The 19,510-nt window shown below is 43.2% G+C and overlaps 1 protein-coding gene across 1 annotated transcript in view; it reads right to left on the bottom strand.

Annotated features, from left to right (window-relative positions):
• The window catches only part of PIP5K1B (phosphatidylinositol-4-phosphate 5-kinase type 1 beta), a 381,348-nt gene that overhangs the window by 240,811 nt on the left and 121,027 nt on the right, over window positions 1-19,510 (bottom strand). Inside the window, exon 3 of the mRNA XM_085632982.1 lies at window positions 3,241-3,309. Within this exon, the coding sequence (XP_085489108.1) occupies window positions 3,241-3,309 (69 nt within the window). The remainder of the gene's footprint in view (window positions 1-3,240; window positions 3,310-19,510) is intronic.

Genomic DNA, 19,510 nt, shown 5'->3' with positions numbered 1-19,510 from the left:
CTCAGCAGTATTCAAAACTACCATAGATGGACGGCCAAAGCAGGACTGCTGGAACTCCAGCGTGTGCCCGGCAGAGCGCAAATCACTGCTGTGAGCTCATGGACCTGCTCAGCTTTCTTACAGGCTTTGCCTTCATACAGCACCCGCTTACTGTTCTTGTTCAACCTGACTCATGTCAGACTCACTGACATTTCAACTTGGATCCCTTCCAATCTCCTGAAACCGAAGGCTGAGAAAACCAAGACGCCCATCCCCAGCAGCAAACAAAAACAAAACTGAACAAATCTCAGAAATCTAAAACCAGCCATACAGGACACCATCCTCCTGTCAAACTCACTCGTCAAAGGCCTTGGTTAAAGTTTTGTAAGCTCTTTGTTGCAACACCTCAAGTTTCCTTGACGTTAAGAAGCTAATTGTATAAGCTAAGGTTTCCAGTTTAACTTCTGTTCTCTGCCAGCGTTGATATTTTTCTATGACATGGAATCCCGTCCCGTCGAAAATTAATTTGCATCTCTAAAATGCTTACAAGTTACAGGGGTGAGAGCGGGTGCAGGCAGCATTTACTTGCTTTGGAGTTAGTAACAAAGACCATTCTTTTTTTTTTTTTTTTTTTTTTTTTTGAGTTTAATAAGTACTTTTATAATATCCATTGTTTTATGTGGTACTTCTTTTTTTTTAAAACTCTTTTTATTAACATTTTCATTTATAACCAATACTGCAATACCATAGCGTGTATTATCAAGTACATCATAGCTTGCTCGTGTCAGCCGCCGCAGCGCTTCAAAAGTTCCATTCCGTCTCCTCAGGACTCTAACACCCTCTTCCCCCATCGTGCCAAACATCTTGTGTGATACCATCACAGACACCCCAAGTTAGTCTGAGTCATCCGTGAGGGACTCATCCTGCGGGGGTTCACAGATGTTTCCTCGATAGTCATTCCACTTTCCCCATATCTTAGTGCAAAGACCATTCTTGTGAAAGATGACCCTTGATTACACAGGCAGTCAGGCTCTTTTCCACCCCCCCACATTTGTTCCACAGGTGGTTCTCTGTCACACAGAGAAGCTAAGTAAAAATACCACAATCTGTGCCCTTAAGGAGACTTGTTTTATTCATTTAATATGTTGCTAACAGGAACCAAGCCATTGTCTAGGCCCTGGGGAAAATTCCCCTCAGCCCACCAAGCACTGGAAGAAGCCTAAACAAATTTGTATGTTATTGTTTGCATTTAAAATCAAATTACCTCTGGTCACAAAATGTTAACACACATTATCCTCAGTCAGGGACGTCGAGACAGTAGAGTGACGAGGTTAGAGGGTTAGACAAAGTACGACCTTTGGCTCAGCAGGGTTGATAGGAAGTGGCACCACAAAGTGACATCACTGTTACGGCAGGTGCTAAACAACTATATTATTTCTCAACCATATATTATGTACTGCACTGCCAAAATACGAGCGTGGTGAAGCCATTATATGCTAGGTCCGCAGGACCCAATACCCAGGTGTGGCAATCACGTCATACTCCGGCACAAGAACCACAGGTCAAAGTCATGTTTCATATTTTCAGTACAGTCTCAAACAGAAGATCTTCAAATGACAAAGTGTACCTTCAAACATCCTAGTACTACTTAAAATGCCCAATGACCAGCTCATTTAACCCCTCACATGCTAAATGACTCCTTTAATGCCCACTTACAGCTTTAAATGACTGGGTCCAGCATTGAAGTCACAGTCAGACATGTCAAGGAAAAGCTTCACGTGGCTAGGCACAACACTCATATCCACGGATATACCTTTAAATAGGAGTCTATTGCCACAAGTGCCATGGCACAGATTCAAACGCCCAGAGGTAGCACAGGTAATGCAAGTAGCATAGGTACAATAGGTAAAGACCTCTTCCACTGACATTTGAGAAATGGGAATTTATGTACTGTAAAATGATGAGCAGACCCTAGGGATCATTCGGAGATGTCGCTCGGTAGGATCCCGGCCATGTAGAAGGGCTCGGCCGCTAATGCACACAATCACCATGGTGAAAGGAAGTCATACTGGGAGAGTGTTGCTGGTAGAGTCTGCCCATGCCTCAGCAACCTATGAAGGACTTACAAGAATGGAACAGGGCACGTGAGGGGATCCTTCCGATGTTCATTAGATGGTATCTGATCACTGTGGCCATTCTACTGATAAAGGAGTTGACTTCGGCTGCATGTCCGAATGGAAGAGCGTGCTGAGGTTTCTTAAACTAAAGGTAGGGAGAAAATATCAGCCGGGATCTAGACAAGTACAGGTTCTAGACAAGGACAACGCAGAGATGTAGATTATTTCTCTTTTGGAAGTTTAGCATGAGATCGCCATCCAGGAAATATTAGTACTCAAGAAAAATAGGGCACACAGGACTGATGCTTGGAGAACATCAACCTGGAGTGGGGTGGCTGAGGACAGGAATGAACACAAATAGATGGTCAATGAATAGGTTGTTGAGTAGAGTTCGAGCCTTTAGTGGTTTGTGTTAGCCGGGTAATCATCAGATTCTCATAGCAAACAGTATTAAACACAGTTGACATATCTATTTGAATAAACATGCATGATTGGTAAAAGTTTTTGGCTGAGGTTGTAAAGTTTGAGACTCGGAGTACGTCAGGAACCATTGATTGGAGCATCTGGAAGCCAAACCCAAATCATCGAGTGGGTTATTGTTGGAGAGGTACTGGGCAAGCTTGTTAAGGCCTACAAGAACTTTAAAGAAGAAAGGGCTAAGAGAGGGGTTGATGGTGAGGGTGAAGGAGCTTTTGTTTAGGTCAGTAGTAATAGTACAAAAGCTCAAATAAAGCAAAGCGGGAAAATCCTGGAAACAAGAGCGGGTGAAAAGATGAGTGAGAGACAAAAAAGAGGCAAGATGCCTGATGATATGAGGACCACAATTGGCACGGCAAGAATGAATCTGCAGGCGATGTGCAGGAGAAGGATCATCAGCTGTCTTTTTAAGGCTTTGAAATATTGTGCTCACTAGACTGGTGCCTGGATGTGGCAGGCTGCTGAACAGGTTAATTCTCTGGTAGCAAACCTACTGCTGCTCTCACTAACTTAAGTTCCCATGATAAGTAGGAGATGATATATTCAATCTTGATTGGCTCCACCTTGTGCAACTTTCTGTGTTTCAGACCTGAACTAGTTTAGAAACATTAACATGAATGTGTAAGCTAGTCATACATCCAAATAGAATATAACAGGTCAGGCTTACCTTTTTATATGTTTTCTCCCCATTTGGTTTCACAGCTGTTGCATCTCCATTTTCAGTCGAGGAAGACATCTACAGAAACAGACATGGAGGGTACACAATGCATGTCTTTAGCTCGCTTTCCATGACATAATACTTGAAACAAACACATTTACTCGATAATGAAAGATATTAAAGCAATCCCTGTGAGGCGCTTGTGTTTTTTTTACGTTTCAAACTAGACATGTATACAATAGTTTTATTAAATTGCCCTATAGAGATTATTGTACCCTCAGGTCCCGTGTTCTTGGCACGAGTAATTGTTTTAATTAATGTTATTGTACAAAAAGACTTCCTGTTCTTGGGGAGAGATGATCATGTACTCTGTTTACCTCTCGGAGATGCTGCAATCTATGCGAGAACGCCTGGAGAATTAGTAAAAAGCATTCCAAAAAATAGCAGGGCATTTTAATTGAATACAAATTCATTTGTGCATGTGTCATGTACATATTATATTTAACCATGGGGAAGGAGCCAAGATTTTTGATGCCGCTCAGCATCCTACTACCGTACACCACCCACGATCAGTGCTGGAAGGTACTGGAGAGATTCCCTGGTCATTTCAACCTAATGGAGGGCAGATTAAACTTACAACCCAGAGGTAAGTCCGCTACTGTAGTTTAATTGGAGCGTCATAACAGCAGTGACGTATTAAGGTAAAGAGGTTCGGTATGGTTATAAGTTGCAAATTTCATTACACCTGACATCCAGTACAAAGTAATGTAATTAAACGACTGAGGTAATCAAACAATCACAAGTATTTTACAATCATGTGTTGTCTCCTCGCTACAAACAAATAACAACATGTGTGTGTTTTTTCTTTGATATTATAAGAAACCCTCTTCGACAAATAGATGCACAAGTCACAGACTTCTTGAACATCAGTGCCTTCAGTAAAGGCAAATGTTATAAATGAAGTTGAAAATGACTTGATTTTCATATGGTCTGCTACACTCAACATGTTAAAAAATGCACAATTTCAGTCTTTCTTTTGGGGTGACCTTCTTGGAGTTTGAAGTGTCCAAAAAAAGTGATGGATGGAATACTTGAATTAATCTCAGCCACTGGTAATAAGTCGGGCCGCATCCCAGTCCATTGATGGTTTGCACACCATACCACCTCAGTTTGGTCCCAGCCATATGAAAATCAGCCTTGACCCTGCTGTAATGGGAACAGTTCAGCCCAAACTGCTAGGCTAGGTCCTCCCTGAACAGAAACATGAGCAACCCAGAACTGGTTTTGCCCTTCCTAGGGCTCATCAGCCAGGTGTAGCTTGATTCCAGTGGCACAGTGTGAACGGACCCATGTGATGTGTGCCAAGACTAAAGGATTTTCATACCAAGAATAGTCACCCGCTACTAATTTGGTCAACAGAGAAGAGAGTTGATGCATCTCCCTTACGCTAATGAAAGCAATAATAGCTTGTTTTATGATTGACTGCTTGATTAGTAATATTAGAGAGCACAATGTTACAGAGGTAGCCCTTGCACTAGACTCCATCATTATAGCACAATCTGAATAGATAGAGAAAAGGGCTACCCAACTCTCAAATTATTCAAAATGAAGTCAAATATTTCATATATACTAAGTCCAAGACAATTAGCCAATACTCCAAATAAACACGTACTCATGCATAGTCAAGAGTGATATTCTTTATTCCGGTCTTGTAATATAAATGTGAAAAACAAATACAACCAACGCGTTTCGGCCAGAAGACAACCATGAGCAACTACAGTTCTGAACGGTATGACATATGGGCAGGCACATGTATTAAAGAATATGCAAACACACATCAAGTTGAGGCTTGATTTTTGCCTTTTCTTTTAATGATATTGTTCAGCATCAACAACAAGTATTCTCCCAGCATTGACAAGAAGCTTCTAAAGTTTTTTTGCAGATGCTGTTCAATTACTACAACAAGCATTGGGAAAGCCAAAAGTTAGTTTGTCACCTTTCAAAGGCGAGACCCATTGTTTTGGAAATACTTGTGTTAAATACTTTAATAATTAAGCTTCCCTTACAGGAATGCAGAATTACATAAGCCTGGTTGTAAAGAGTAGCCAATATGTCTTCCCTCCCAAACTCATTACTCTTTATTTACAAATAACAACTCCCAACTGGTCTTGTTGATGTGTAAGTCTACTTCATGATACAATATAAGTTTATCATTCAAAGAACAGTTGGTTCTGGGAAGAATCTGCTTTTAGTGACAGTAAAATGTGCACCTAAGAAACTACAACATAGGTCTTTCGCTGTGGCAGTCTGATTTCTTTATTTCAGACTCCCAGAGCTTTTACCAACACTGTACCACATGGCTTTTTCATCAATGCTATTCTTAATAGACATAATAATTGTTATGTTAAGTCTTCTTAATGTATTTATATAGCATTACTTCTGCCATTACAAAGGGCATCTGGGTTTTGCAACTATAGCCATCTAAGGGCGGGGGGCTTAAGTCTGCTGGAAAGGGCATGTTTTGATGTTTTTTAACTAAAGATTGTAAGCTTGTGGAATTGATAGCAGGAAGTGGTTCCAGTTTTTTGTTGTCAGATGTGAAAAAGAGCAGCCTTCTTTGCGGCATCAGTGCACTCGTGGTACGGTGACCAATAAGAGGTGAGATCAGTGGCCTAACAAAACTTGAGGGGGCCCTCCTGCAAAGTACATGGAGGGGGGCACACTCCGGACCCACTCAGTAGCTCTCCAAAGTCCAGGGGCCCACTGCCCGTGCACAGTGCCAGGGGGGGCCCTGGAGCTCGCCTCCTCTCCCGCACCGATGGGGCTGCGGGTGCTATTGTTACGCCACTGGTCTAGATGAATATATATTGTGTGAAGGCCGATAAAGGTCAAACTTTTTTTTCAGGTGCACAGGACCTTCTTGTTTGAGACTTGGGAAGTAAAGCATGCAGCTTTGGACACAGAGTTTGTAAACTGGCAGTCAGAGAAAGTTTCTAAGATGAGCTGAGATGTGAGAACTCGATAGGAGGTTAAGAATAAGATCAGCAGCAGAGTTATGAACCATAACTAGGAGATGGGATGTGGCCTAATGGCTAGGGCAGTCAACTTCAAATCTGAGGAACGGGGTTCGAGTCTCGGCAACGACGCTCAACATCCTGTGATTCTGGGCAAATCACTTAATCTACCTGTGCCTAACAAAAAAATGAATGTGTCCTTGTGTAACGCAACTGGTGCTTATGTAAGCGCTCTGATACCTCCGGGTCAAGTTCGCGCTATATAAAACTCCCCCAAAAAATCTGTAGGTGGCAAAATAAATGAGAACACATGCCCATATAGAGAGATTTGCTGTAATCCAGATGTAAAATAATGAGTGCCTGCACTGTAGTCTTGTGCGATGATAAGGGAAAACATTTGGAAATTTTTTGAAGCTGCCTTAGGACAGTAATACAGACACATACAACCTAATATATGTGGTTAGACATAGAGACTGGGGAAACTGGGAACCCAAGAAGCCTAGCAGAAACAACTGGAATAGAACTGGTTGAAAACTGTCCAATAACTCAATATAAAATCAGTCTTTTTGTATCTAATTTTATTGCAAAACTCCTATAACTCTTATAGTGTTGCTAGCAAATATGTCTTGTGGTCTGTCTGATTGCCAGTTCAATATTATAAGACTTAAGTATCTACCCCTCACCCTGATAGTCTGCAGCAGTGGCAGGCATGCCTTTTTTAATTCCAAACTTTTTTAGTACATTAGAAATCACAATGGCCCTCCAACTATTTTAGATAAATCTCAATTTTCCCTCGTTTAAGCCTGCACAGATACCCACTAAAGGAACACAATTATTATGAGATATTATCACTTCAATATGAAAACTGTAAGTGAGAACCTACTATGAGTAATAATGGGATGTCTCACAATTAAACCGATTTGCTTTCCTAGGTGCCTCCTACATTGTAGTTTACAGGGGCCAATTGTGTGAAAAATCATAACTTCAATAAAACCTCTTCAAATCAATGTCGACCCAAATAAGAAACAACCTAAAATGGTCTCAAGTCCCAGGCAGGGAATCGTTCATAACAGCTGATTTGCTTAAGCAGGGGGTCTTGGTGCCTATTGTCAGCAAGTATATGACGATCCTGCAGATACAGAAGGCGGATTACGCCAACGTGGACAGGTTCGTACAGGATTTATGAGCAGTAAATAATGTGGACATCCGAGTGCCCCGCAAAAAAAAGGAAACTGGTCTTGATGTGTTCTTTACTGGCACAGACAGCCAGAATGTGCCATTTTCCTCCGGCCCCTCAGTTTTTCCAAGGACTCAAAAAGTGTAAAAACCCTTTTGGCTGTTACAGCCCCGATAGTACTCATCTTACCAACGTAGAGAGGGAGTTGGTTTGTGAGTATCACCAAGCGGTGTCTCTGCGGCCCAAGTAAATGTGACACTGCTGTTAAGACTACAAGCCCTGAATCAACCCTACCCACTGCTAAGGTATTTCACAAACATCAACATCAAGAAGGATATGGTCATTTCATCTGCTGAGCTCAAACTGGTCACTGGCTGCCACAAGAGTGCGCCGGGGTCTGTTACTATAGTTAAAGTATCACTGCTACTAGGCATCCTGCCGTTGAACCTCTCCAAATTTGGTGGGGCTCTAGTGAGGTCTCGGAAACTAACAGAATCTTTTCCGGTTTTTTGCCCATGTCTTGTGTAGGGCATGTTATGACACTAGACACAATGCTAGACTGCTGCAAGAGGTAGCGAATGCGACTGCCATTTCTTTAACCCGTTGTGTGCTTATAACGAGCCCAGCTCGTCATGAGGCACAGTGGAGCTGTGCTCATGACGAGCTGGGCACGTCATACCGGTCGCGCTCCGCCAACGCGCAATTGATTCCCCACCTGTGCGGGAGAATCAATTAGTGGGCGGAGTCGTGACGAGCTCAGCTCGTCATGAGCACAGCTCAACTGTGCCTCATGACGAGCTGGGCTCGTCACAAGCACAGCGCTGCCGCCACCCCCCACATCGTGGGGGAATTACCCCCACGGCGAAGTGGTTAAGGGTGATTACAGGTTGGTTAGACACCCAGAAAACCATGCTCTTATAGAACAGAATGGATTTCGATTATCTCCTGACAGTGGTCTGTGTAATACTAGTTTCTGAGTGATGGACATATCTCCCCAACACCTCAATTGCCATAAATGAACAGATAGACTATATTAAGGATAATGGTAATAAACTACATGGAACCCAAAATGGTTTTGATTTCAGCTTGAATGGCATCTAGTGTTGATTGTCAGGGATATTCAGGAATTGAGGAATGAAAATCTTTGACATCGTGATTGCAATTATTTTGATTGTGTTGTCCTTACATGTGCTGATTAATGATCAGCATCATCAAACATGCGAGCAATAATAAAGGCTCAGGCTCAAATTATCTGCTTCATACACTTGAGAATGGTGAAAACAGTGATAATGGAGAAATTCAAACTGAAATAATTAGACTGTATGCAATTGAATAGCTGTAGAGGTTATTCCTCCTAGCAAAAAAGAGGACCTGAGAAAGTGGCTTTACCTATATCTGTGACTTAATATAGATTTGTGGACTACAGAAACGCCCTTGCCTTAACGCGCATCTTTATATTTTATCACTGAAATACTATTTAATTTTTATACCAGCTGAAAGACCACTAAAATCTTAGTATTCAGGCTCAGTTACACACATTTTAAATGTATTTATTGTCATGCTGTATAACTGCACATTTACTGCATTGTGTAGTAAAGTGTATCTTCACTCTAAGTTTTGGTAGAACAAAGTTAGGATTTTAGAAAATAGTCAAGACAGCTCCTGTCTATGTATCTCTGGTTGTCATGGTCCATCCAACATGATTCTGGCGCCTGCTCCTTAGCAGGTGTCAGTTCGTTTAATTTTCGGTCACATGTTCCTGCTTCCATTCTCTTGTATGGAGAAAACTGTATAAATATAACAATAAAACAAATTGATTTTACGTTTAAGTGCTCCAACTAATTAAGGGTAAAGCTCTGGCTCATTGAAACAGCAATTCTCTTGCTTTATTTGTGATTGCTTGCTGGCTATTTTGCAATAAACGCATGTTAGACTTTATAGACTGTCCAGAGTGTTGTGTTTTTCTTTCATAAATGCCAGTTTGATCTGGATACATTTGGCTACTGGTAGCCAATTACAAGAACGGCAATCCCTAATGCTATCAAACTTGCCCATTCTATAGATTAATCATTCAATCTGTTTTTTTGGGCTGGAACTCTTAATACAGCATTGCATCAGCCCAGTTTTTTGTTTGTAAGGAAGTCTGTAATTGATTTATGAAGTATATTATCCAGATAAGTAGCACATGTAGTTGAAAGACCAAGTACTGCAAAATGTTGGGGAACATTACTTGTGACCTTGACATAAGGACTTCAGCCCATGAGTAGAACCTCTGCTTTTGCCTCTAAGTCGAATCCTATTGTTTCTCATTCAGTGGGCTATGTCTGCCATTATCTTTTTCTCGTAATGTAGCAAAGTCGTCGTCAGTGCTGTTGATACACATCATCTGCATAGTAGAAGAACATAAAATTGAGAAATATGTTTATTAGGACTGTGGAACCTTAAGGCACCACAAATTTTACTGAATTATTCTGATAACTGTAAAGTTTGATTCTTTGTGTGCTACCAAACATAAGTGACTTAAACCACCTAAGTTTCACATTGGATAAGGCAGCCTAGGATTCCTGTATTGGATGCATAGGGCCAAAGTCTAATGTGTTGAACGCCGCTGGCAGATCGAACTAAATGGACAGGGACATTTCACCCTCATCTGCAGTTGCAAGTACATCACTGAGAAAGACCCACCAGTACTGTCTTTCTCCGCACCATGACGCGAATTGAATCCAGTAAATTTCTAGCCACAGATGGGGACCTAGAAAATCTTGACGCTGATGCAACTATCCTCACTATACTTTCCGACATCCAAAGTGAGCCTGAGGTAGGGTGATAATCCTGCAAGATGTCTAGAGAAACCTTTTTAAAGCAGTGGAGTCAATACTGAGTTCTTTAAGCGATCTACAAAATCACTACCATGTAATGAGCGATTCACTATCTTTGTGATGCACGGTGCTATAACAGACGTCATTTTACTGGCTACTAGTCCATACTCATAGCATGTGGGATTTAGTTGTTTTATTAATTATTTGATTTTGTCAATTTCTACTTCCTTGAAGTGGAACTCAGGGTGAGGGCCAAACTGCAAAAATGTGGCCCAATCTCCACTTTGCTATATAACTTGGTGGTCACTGGGACTTCATCACTCCTACATAGTCTCCTTTTTTGCACTGAAGCTTCTACTTATAATTAGTATTGCATGCCCAATTACATTAGCATTGTGCAAACCCTTACAAACCTAAGGTGAATGCTGTATGTCAAGAGGTTTTTAACAATATATATCATAATGACATTTTCAGAGGGACTTCATCGTTTTTTGTGGCCTGCGTTAGTCAGACACAGAGCTATCAGCCTCTACCTCGGGTGTCATGATGTGGCAAGAAAGCCTATCTAAGGACTTAGCCTATTTGAAGCACGGCTGTGACTGTAGCATTTATTATGCATATAATCCACTGGTAGAGTACTGAAGAGACGAAACATGAGGCCTCATCTAGAGCTTGGTTGGCTCTACTTCATTCTGCCAGGAAAGTGAGAACCACAGTCTGCAATATTTAGAATACTCAACCTGCGCCTGACTGCCTGGATGAGATCTCCATGCCTTCAGTGGAGCCACCATCACGTGGATGACCTGAAGGTATTGTAAGTTCGCTGCATGGTTGTTGTGTTTCAAACATTTTTTTAATTAAAAAAAAACCAACAACAAAAAACAACACACCCAAAGCTGGAGTTTGTTTTTGAAAAATAATTTTTGTCTGGTCAGTACCCCAGGCTTTTCCTAACGGCCCCAATAGGAAAAACATTGCATCAGTCTGTCTGCTTTAAATAGGGCAGATGGTCTAAGATTCTTAGACCGATAATCCAAGGGCCAGATGTGCGACCGTTTTTTGCGGTTGCAAAGGGGCATTTGGCCCGTTTGCGACCGCAAAAAAACGGATGCACAATGTACTAACCCTATTTCGCGAGTCACTAATCTTTTAGCGACTCGCAAAATAGGGTTAGCGACTCACTATTAGGAAGGGGCGTGCCAAGGGCATCCCTTCCTAATAGCGAGTGCAAATGCCATGTATGAGTGTTTTGCGACTGCATTTGCAGTCGTAAAAAACTCGCAGTTTACCACCTAGTTCAAGTAGGTGGTAAACCATTCGTAAACGGGAAGGGGTCCCCAGAAGACCCCTTCCCCTTTGTAAATGGGCGCACAAATATTTTTCAAGAGCAGGCAGTGGTCGCAGGGACCACTGCCTGCCCTTAAAAAATGAAACTGAAAAGTTTCATTTTTCTTTTTTAAATGCATCCAATTTTCCTTAAGGGAAAACGGACTGCATTAAAAGAAACTGTTTTATTGACAAAGCAGTCCCAGACATGGTGGTCTGCTGACCCCACCAGGACACCATCCCTGAGAGTGCTAGCCATTCCCAATGGGGTCACAAATTGCGACAGCCTCATTAATATTAATGAGGCATGCAATTTGGGACCCTATTGGGAATCGCAAACAGTGTCTGAGACACTGTTGTTCACTGAATTTTGCGACTCGCAATTTGTCGCAATTTGCGAGTCACAAAATTCAATGGTCGTACATCTGGCCCCAAATTCTGTCAGGCGTTGGTCTATGGTTTCTGATGGTGGAACCAGCAGGGGCACCACTGGCAGAAACATGATGGATCACCTGACTATATATTATTATTATTATTGTAGAGCGCATAGCTACCCTAGGGCATCCCAGCGTTAGCGACTGAGCAAAAAACCATTGAAGTTACGGAGCTGTTTGTTGGAATAGCCAGGTTTTTAAGAGTTTACGAAATGGAAGGACATGGGTTTCAAAGCGGAAGTGTGAGGGTAAGGTGTTCCAGAGCTTCACCACGTTGAAGGCAAAGGATCTTCCTCCACTTCTTGTCCTCCTGATTTTGGGGACAAATGCAAGATTGAGATTAAGCAATCGCAGATCCCTCTTAGGGGATAATGAACAATTTGTTGATAGCCGGGCCTGTTTCCCACATAGTCTTATGGGCAGTGCAAAGGGCCTTAAAGTTTACTCTTTCAAGGACTGGTAGCCAGTGTAGGGTATTTAAAGCTGGCTTAGCTGACTGAGTTTTTGAAATTCCAAGTAGCATCCTGGCAGCACAATTCTGAGCAACTTGGAGTTTCCTTAGTGTTGCCTTGGGAGCCCCTAATTAGAGGGAATTGCCACAGTCCAAATGTGATAGGACGAAGGCCTGAATCAAGATGCTTTTTGCAGCCATTGGAAGACGCGGGAGGACCTTTCCTAGTAATCTGAGTGTACCAAAACAGGCCCCTGTCACCTTCACAGCTTGATGGTCAAACATGAGTGAGTTATCAACCAGATTCCCAGACTCTTTATCCTGGTTTTGAGGGTTGGGGGGGACCTAGGCACTTGGGGCATATTTGATTAAGGTCTATGCTAGAGTGGTTGCCTAGGAGCATGAGTTTAGTTTTGCTTCCATTAAGTCTGAGACAGGAGTGCTCCATCCAGGAGGCTACTTTCTCCAGACATGTTTCGAAATCAGATGGGAAGTTGCGGGGCCCATTAAGAGTTATGACCAGCTGTGTGTCATCCGCGTAGGTGACAATCTTAATCCTGTGAGGTAAGATAATATCTGCAAGTGGCCACATATACACATTAAAAAGTGTAGGGCTCAACGAGGATCCCTGCGGGACTCCACAGCTAAGCTCTAGACTCCTAGATGTTGCGTCCCCTGAAAAAACCTGAAAGGTTTATCTAGCTAAGATTGTACCCAGGAGATTGCCTCATCTTGAATTCCCAGCCTCCTGAGTCTCTCTACCAGGATGGAATACTTAACTGTGTCAAAGGCAGAGCTTAGATCAAGGAGGATGATGGCAACTGCTCCTCCCCGATCCAGGAACTGTTTAGAGTCCTCGAGCACAGCACAAAGGGCGGTCTGGGTTCCGTGTTTAGGACGGAACCCAGTCTGGGTGGAATGCAGGAGGTCATGGGTTTCCAAGAAGTTGGAGAGAAGAGAATTCACATATTTTTCCAAAATGTTTACAATGGCCTGCAACAGCGAAATTGGGCGGTAGTTTCCTAAGTCCTCTGGTTCTAGGCTAGGTTTTTTTCACCAAGGCCTTGACCATGGCATGTTTCCATGGACCCGGGACTGATCCTGTAGAAATGGATAATTTTATCATTGCCAAGATAGTAGGGAGAATCATGCTTCCTACTTTATGTAGGATATATGGGAGGGCTGGCTCTAGAGGGAAGCCTGATTTTATTTGTGAAAAACATTATGTCAGCTTATCCAAATTCCTTAAGCACGTGCTCTGGGTGATGTAAGGGCACATCCATGGCTAAGAGATCACTCAGGCAAGGGAGGCTAGGGAATGTGGAATAAAGCTTTTGTATTTTTCCCTGAAAGAAATCTGCCAGTGCGTTACACCGTTCTGGGGAGGCCTCAAGGGCTCATTCATTTTTTGGGAGCTGTAGGAGATCCTTTGCAGCGCGAACAAATTTCCCTGGGAGCATTGGTGGCAGAGGAAATAATGCCTTCGTAGTAACCAGCTTGCGCTGCTTTTATTTCTTTTTGCTAGACTTTTATAGATTCTCTATATTTCAGTTTGCTCAGGTCCTGATAATCTTTCCTCCATTCCCTCTCGAGTCTTTTACATGTCTGTTTGAGTACTCGCAATTCGGGGGAGTACCATGGAGTCTTTTTCTCTCTGATTTTATGGCTAGGTTTAACTGGGGCGACCGCGTCAAGTGAAGACTCGATCCAACGAGTAAAATTTTCTGAAGCTTTGGTAAGATTTAGGTTGGCTTTAGGGTTAAGATTATCAAGTGCTATGATCCAGGAGTCTACCGGAAGTTCAATGGTCGTACATCTGGCCCCAAATTCTGTCAGGCGTTGGTCTATGGTTTCTGATGGCGGAACCAGCAGGGGCACCACTGGCAGAAACATGATGGATCACCTGACTATATATTATTATTATTATTGTAGAGCGCATAGCTACCCTAGGGCATCCCAGCGTTAGCGACTGAGAAAAAAACCATTGAAGTTACGGAGCTGTTTGTTGGAATAGCCAGGTTTTTAAGAGTTTACGAAATGGAAGGACATGGGTTTCAAAGCGGAAGTGTGAGGGTAAGGTGTTCCAGAGCTTCACCACGTTGAAGGCAAAGGATCTTCCTCCACTTCTTGTCCTCCTGATTTTGGGGACAAATGCAAGATTGAGATTAAGCAATCGCAGATCCCTCTTAGGGGATAATGAACGATTTGTTGATAGCCGGGCCTGTTTCCCACATAGTCTTATGGGCAGTGCAAAGGGCCTTAAAGTTTACTCTTTCAAGGACTGGTAGCCAGTGTAGGGTATTTAAAGCTGGCTTAGCTGACTGAGTTTTTGAAATTCCAAGTAGCATCCTGGCAGCACAATTCTGAGCAACTTGGAGTTTCCTTAGTGTTGCCTTGGGAGCCCCTAATTAGAGGGAATTGCCACAGTCCAAATGTGATAGGACGAAGGCCTGAATCAAGATGCTTTTTGCAGCCATTGGAAGACGCGGGAGGACCTTTCCTAGTAATCTGAGTGTACCAAAACAGGCCCCTGTCACCTTCACAGCTTGATGGTCAAACATGAGTGAGTTATCAACCAGATTCCCAGACTCTTTATCCTGGTTTTGAGGGTTGGGGGGGGACCTAGGCACTTGGGGCATATTTGATTAAGGTCTATGCTAGAGTGGTTGCCTAGGAGCATGAGTTTAGTTTTGCTTCCATTAAGTCTGAGACAGGAGTGCTCCATCCAGGAGGCTACTTTCTCCAGACATGTTTCGAAATCAGATGGGAAGTTGCGGGGCCCATTAAGAGTTATGACCAGCTGTGTGTCATCCGCGTAGGTGACAATCTTAATCCTGTGAGGTAAGATAATATCTGCAAGTGGCCACATATACACATTAAAAAGTGTAGGGCTCAACGAGGATCCCTGCGGGACTCCACAGCTAAGCTCTAGACTCCTAGATGTTGCGTCCCCTGAAAAAACCTGAAAGGTTTATCTAGCTAAGATTGTACCCAGGAGATTGCCTCATCTTGAATTCCCAGCCTCCTGAGTCTCTCTACCAGGATGGAATACTTAACTGTGTCAAAGGCAGAGCTTAGATCAAGGAGGATGATGGCAACTGCTCCTCCCCGATCCAGGAACTGTTTAGAGTCCTCGAGCACAGCACAAAGGGCGGTCTGGGTTCCGTGTTTAGGACGGAACCCAGTCTGGGTGGAATGCAGGAGGTCATGGGTTTCCAAGAAGTTGGAGAGAAGAGAATTCACATATTTTTCCAAAATGTTTACAATGGCCTGCAACAGCGAAATTGGGCGGTAGATTCCTAAGTCCTCTGGTTCTAGGCTAGGTTTTTTTCACCAAGGCCTTGACCATGGCATGTTTCCATGGACCCGGGACTGATCCTGTAGAAATGGATAGATTTATCATTTCCAAGATAGTAGGGAGAATCATGCTTCCTACTTTATGTAGGATATATGGGAGGGCTGGCTCTAGAGGGAAGCCTGATTTTATTTGTGAAAAACATTATGTCAGCTTATCCAAATTCCTTAAGCACGTGCTCTGGGTGATGTAAGGGCACATCCATGGCTAAGAGATCACTCAGGCAAGGGAGGCTAGGGAATGTGGAATAAAGCTTTTGTATTTTTCCCTGAAAGAAATCTGCCAGTGCGTTACACCGTTCTGGGGAGGCCTCAAGGGCTCATTCATTTTTTGGGAGCTGTAGGAGATCCTTTGCAGCGCGAACAAATTTCCCTGGGAGCATTGGTGGCAGAGGAAATAATGCCTTCGTAGTAACCAGCTTGCGCTGCTTTTATTTCTTTTTGCTAGACTTTTATAGATTCTCTATATTTCAGTTTGCTCAGGTCCTGATAATCTTTCCTCCATTCCCTCTCGAGTCTTTTACATGTCTGTTTGAGTACTCGCAATTCGGGGGAGTACCATGGAGTCTTTTTCTCTCTGATTTTATGGCTAGGTTTAACTGGGGCGACCGCGTCAAGTGAAGACTCGATCCAACAAGTAAAATTTTCTGAAGCTTTGGTAAGATTTAGGTTGGCTTTAGGGTTAAGATTATCAAGTGCTATGATCCAGGAGTCTACCGGAAGTTTAGCCCAAGGGCGTGCTTTCCTCTTGCTGGCTTTGATGCTGGGGGGTCTTGATAGAGGAGTTATATGGAAAGGGATCAGAAAATGATCCGACCAGGGGATGTGCATAGGATCGCTCACCAGCATTTCGGTGTGGTTACTGAAAATGGGGTCTAAAGTATTGCCTTTCATGTGTGTGGGGACTAGGACTTTTTGAGAAAGTTGAATAGCTAAAAGATCCTGAGTGAGCTCCACTGCGTCCACCTTATTGGGATCATCAAAATGTATGTTGAAGTCCCCCATAAGAATGGTGTTGGGGGATGTGGCCACTAATGTAGCTGCGACCTCAGGGAGGGATTTAAGAAATTGACCGCACCCTCCTGGGCTACGGTAAATGAGGACTCCACCAAAGGAGTGGGTTGAAGATAATGACATTTTAAAAGAAAGACTTTTGCAGTCCAAAATGATATTGGGTTCAACCTTACATTTAGTAGTGTTTTTATGAATTATGGCAATACCTCCGCCTTTCTTTTTGTCACGGTCATTCCGCTTAATGGTAAAGCCCGCGAGCGGAGTTTGTACCAGATCAGGTTCTGATGCACTATGTAGCCAGGTTTTCGTAAGTAATAGTGCCTCTGGGTCCTCATCTTCAAGGAGCATCTTAATCTCCAAGGAGTGTTTTGGTAAGGATCTACAGTTGTGGAGGAACATTTTAAATGTGTGATGGTGCTGGACCTCAGAGAATATATCCTAATGCGGAGGAAAGCAGAACATGCACCGGGAGCACCGAGCTCCTTTCTAAATGGGAGCAATGTATACTGACAGTACTTATTACTAGGTTTCCTTAACCTTAATATCTCCTGGCGTGAGTAGACAGTTCTACTTAAGGATGGGTGGCAGTGGTTCTGGCCCCTGGTCCCAGCCGGACGCAGGCGGGCTTGCCTTAGGTGCGCCAGTGGCGCGTCCGCTGCGCATGTGTATGCTGCCATATGGCCTATGTAGAGGGAGACACGGAATCTCGTTCTAGGCTCCGCCTCTGACCCGCCTCCACTGAAACAGAAGACCGTGGTGGACCAGGGAGCGAGCGGGGAAAAGCGTAACCAAGGTGAGGCAAGTGCAAAGTGGCAATAAGTTTAAAACATGTTAATAAAATAGAGTTCTTCAAAAACAACCGTTTGAAGGCTCAGCTCTGTCAGAATAACAATGCGAGCAATCTACTCAGCCACCTGAGGGAGGGTGGCCTTCAGTTTGGCGAAGATGGTATTATGCCACATTTGTGGTGGAGTATCTGGTCTGTCAAAGTCTAAATAATCCCTATAGCTTTCTATTTACACTTTCTGTAAACATCATTACCTTGACACTCAAAGCGCTCTCTAACCAATTCAATATTTTTTTTAAAGCAAGTACATGCCTGTTTGGCCTCATCAAAGGAGTAGATTCATTCTCAGTTATGCTTTAAACCAGTGCTTAATTTGAACTATATAAGTGAAAGGCTCCAGGGGGTTTCTTAGGAGCCTGCTCCAGTTCTTTGGCATGCAGAGGGTGCTGATTTGCAAGGCAGCCAACTGCTGATTTAACCTTCTGCTCTTTCGTCCAAAACCCTTCACTTCCTGCCTGTTCACCTTAGATTTGCAGGATCTCGTCCATTTGTCACTGTATTCCTGTCTTTCTTTACCTCCTTCTTTCTCACTTTCTTGCTTTTCACTCTCTTGTTCTAGGTCAAAGTATGACGGTGAAAAATAAGTCTCTCTCCCCTAAAGTAAGCGCAGGCGCCCAACACAGGTCCATCCCGACAATGGTGCCTTGTCTTTGAGATGTCCGCCATTTTATATGATTAGTACCATGTAGGAGATGGTTTGGGCTTACTGCCCTGGAGCGCAGCATTCAAGAGTGGATTTGTGAAGGGGCCTGCGTATGGGGAGAACTATCACTAAATGGTTTCTAATTTGCTTTTCAGCACAATGGTCGTTCATTTGTATCTGAGGAGTATAAAATGTACAAATACCAAGTATTAAAACGCACTAAATTACAATAGGAGTGACTTCATGATACTGTATGGGGTAGAATAAAAAGCCCTCAGCAGCTGTGCATTTTAATGGCGAGAAGCGTCATGTCTCCCAGATAGTGCAGGACTTGGCTTCCATGCAGTAACTAATCCCTAAAAGCAGGCCTGTAAAACTCACCCTTATCTCACCCCGGTGGCTCAGTCACAGGGCAGATAAAGTGGAACGTGAGACTATTGAAAACCTCCTCCCGCCGCAGTGTGCCAACGTCTCTGGGAAGAGATAGTGCGCGGGCGGCTCAATGGGATCATACAGGGTACATTTTAAAGAGAACATAGAGTACACTGTGTCCTCTTCAAGAACAAAGCAACAAGACCGCCTAGAAAAGCACTTTGAGAGCTGGTGCTTTTATCAGAGATTGGCTTAAAATGCTATAGCTTGACGGATAGTATATTGTCTCTGCTCCCGAAACCCTTCAGAAGGTATAGCAACGTCCTGCCCTGTCTGCACGCCACAGAACACTCAAAGGTGCTGCCCTGGTTCCCACGCCTAGTGTGAGAGCGAATGTGATCTCACAAACTCAAATATGGTGGACATGAAATAGACGCCATGTAGTAAGGAAGGAATGAAGCAGAGCTTACAGAGTCTGGAAATCTGTATTGTATGTGACGGTGACGAGACACACACAGCCAAGGACGTGATAAAAGGGTACTAAAAAGTGGAAGGTTGATTGCAAAGAGGGAGTTTTATGACATTTACTTGCGGGTCTAAATTTCAAGTGGAAACTGGTCACCATCAATTCTGCTAGTTCTACACCAAAACGTGGCCAGTTCTCATTTGTGATCATTGCCATAGCATCTTGCGAAAGGGAGATACATACAGTTTAAGCTACTTCTTTAAGCTTTGAGGTGTTGTGTGTTATCAATCTATTGATAAATCAATAGTCCAGGCAAAGGATTACAAGGATTACACTCGTATGGTGTCTAACCAGTGTTGGTG

The sequence above is a fragment of the Triturus cristatus genome, chromosome 2_1 (genome assembly GCF_964204655.1).
Source record: "Triturus cristatus chromosome 2_1, aTriCri1.1, whole genome shotgun sequence".
Taxonomy (NCBI): Eukaryota; Metazoa; Chordata; class Amphibia; order Caudata; family Salamandridae; genus Triturus; species Triturus cristatus.
This window is presented reverse-complemented; position numbering and strand designations above follow the sequence as displayed.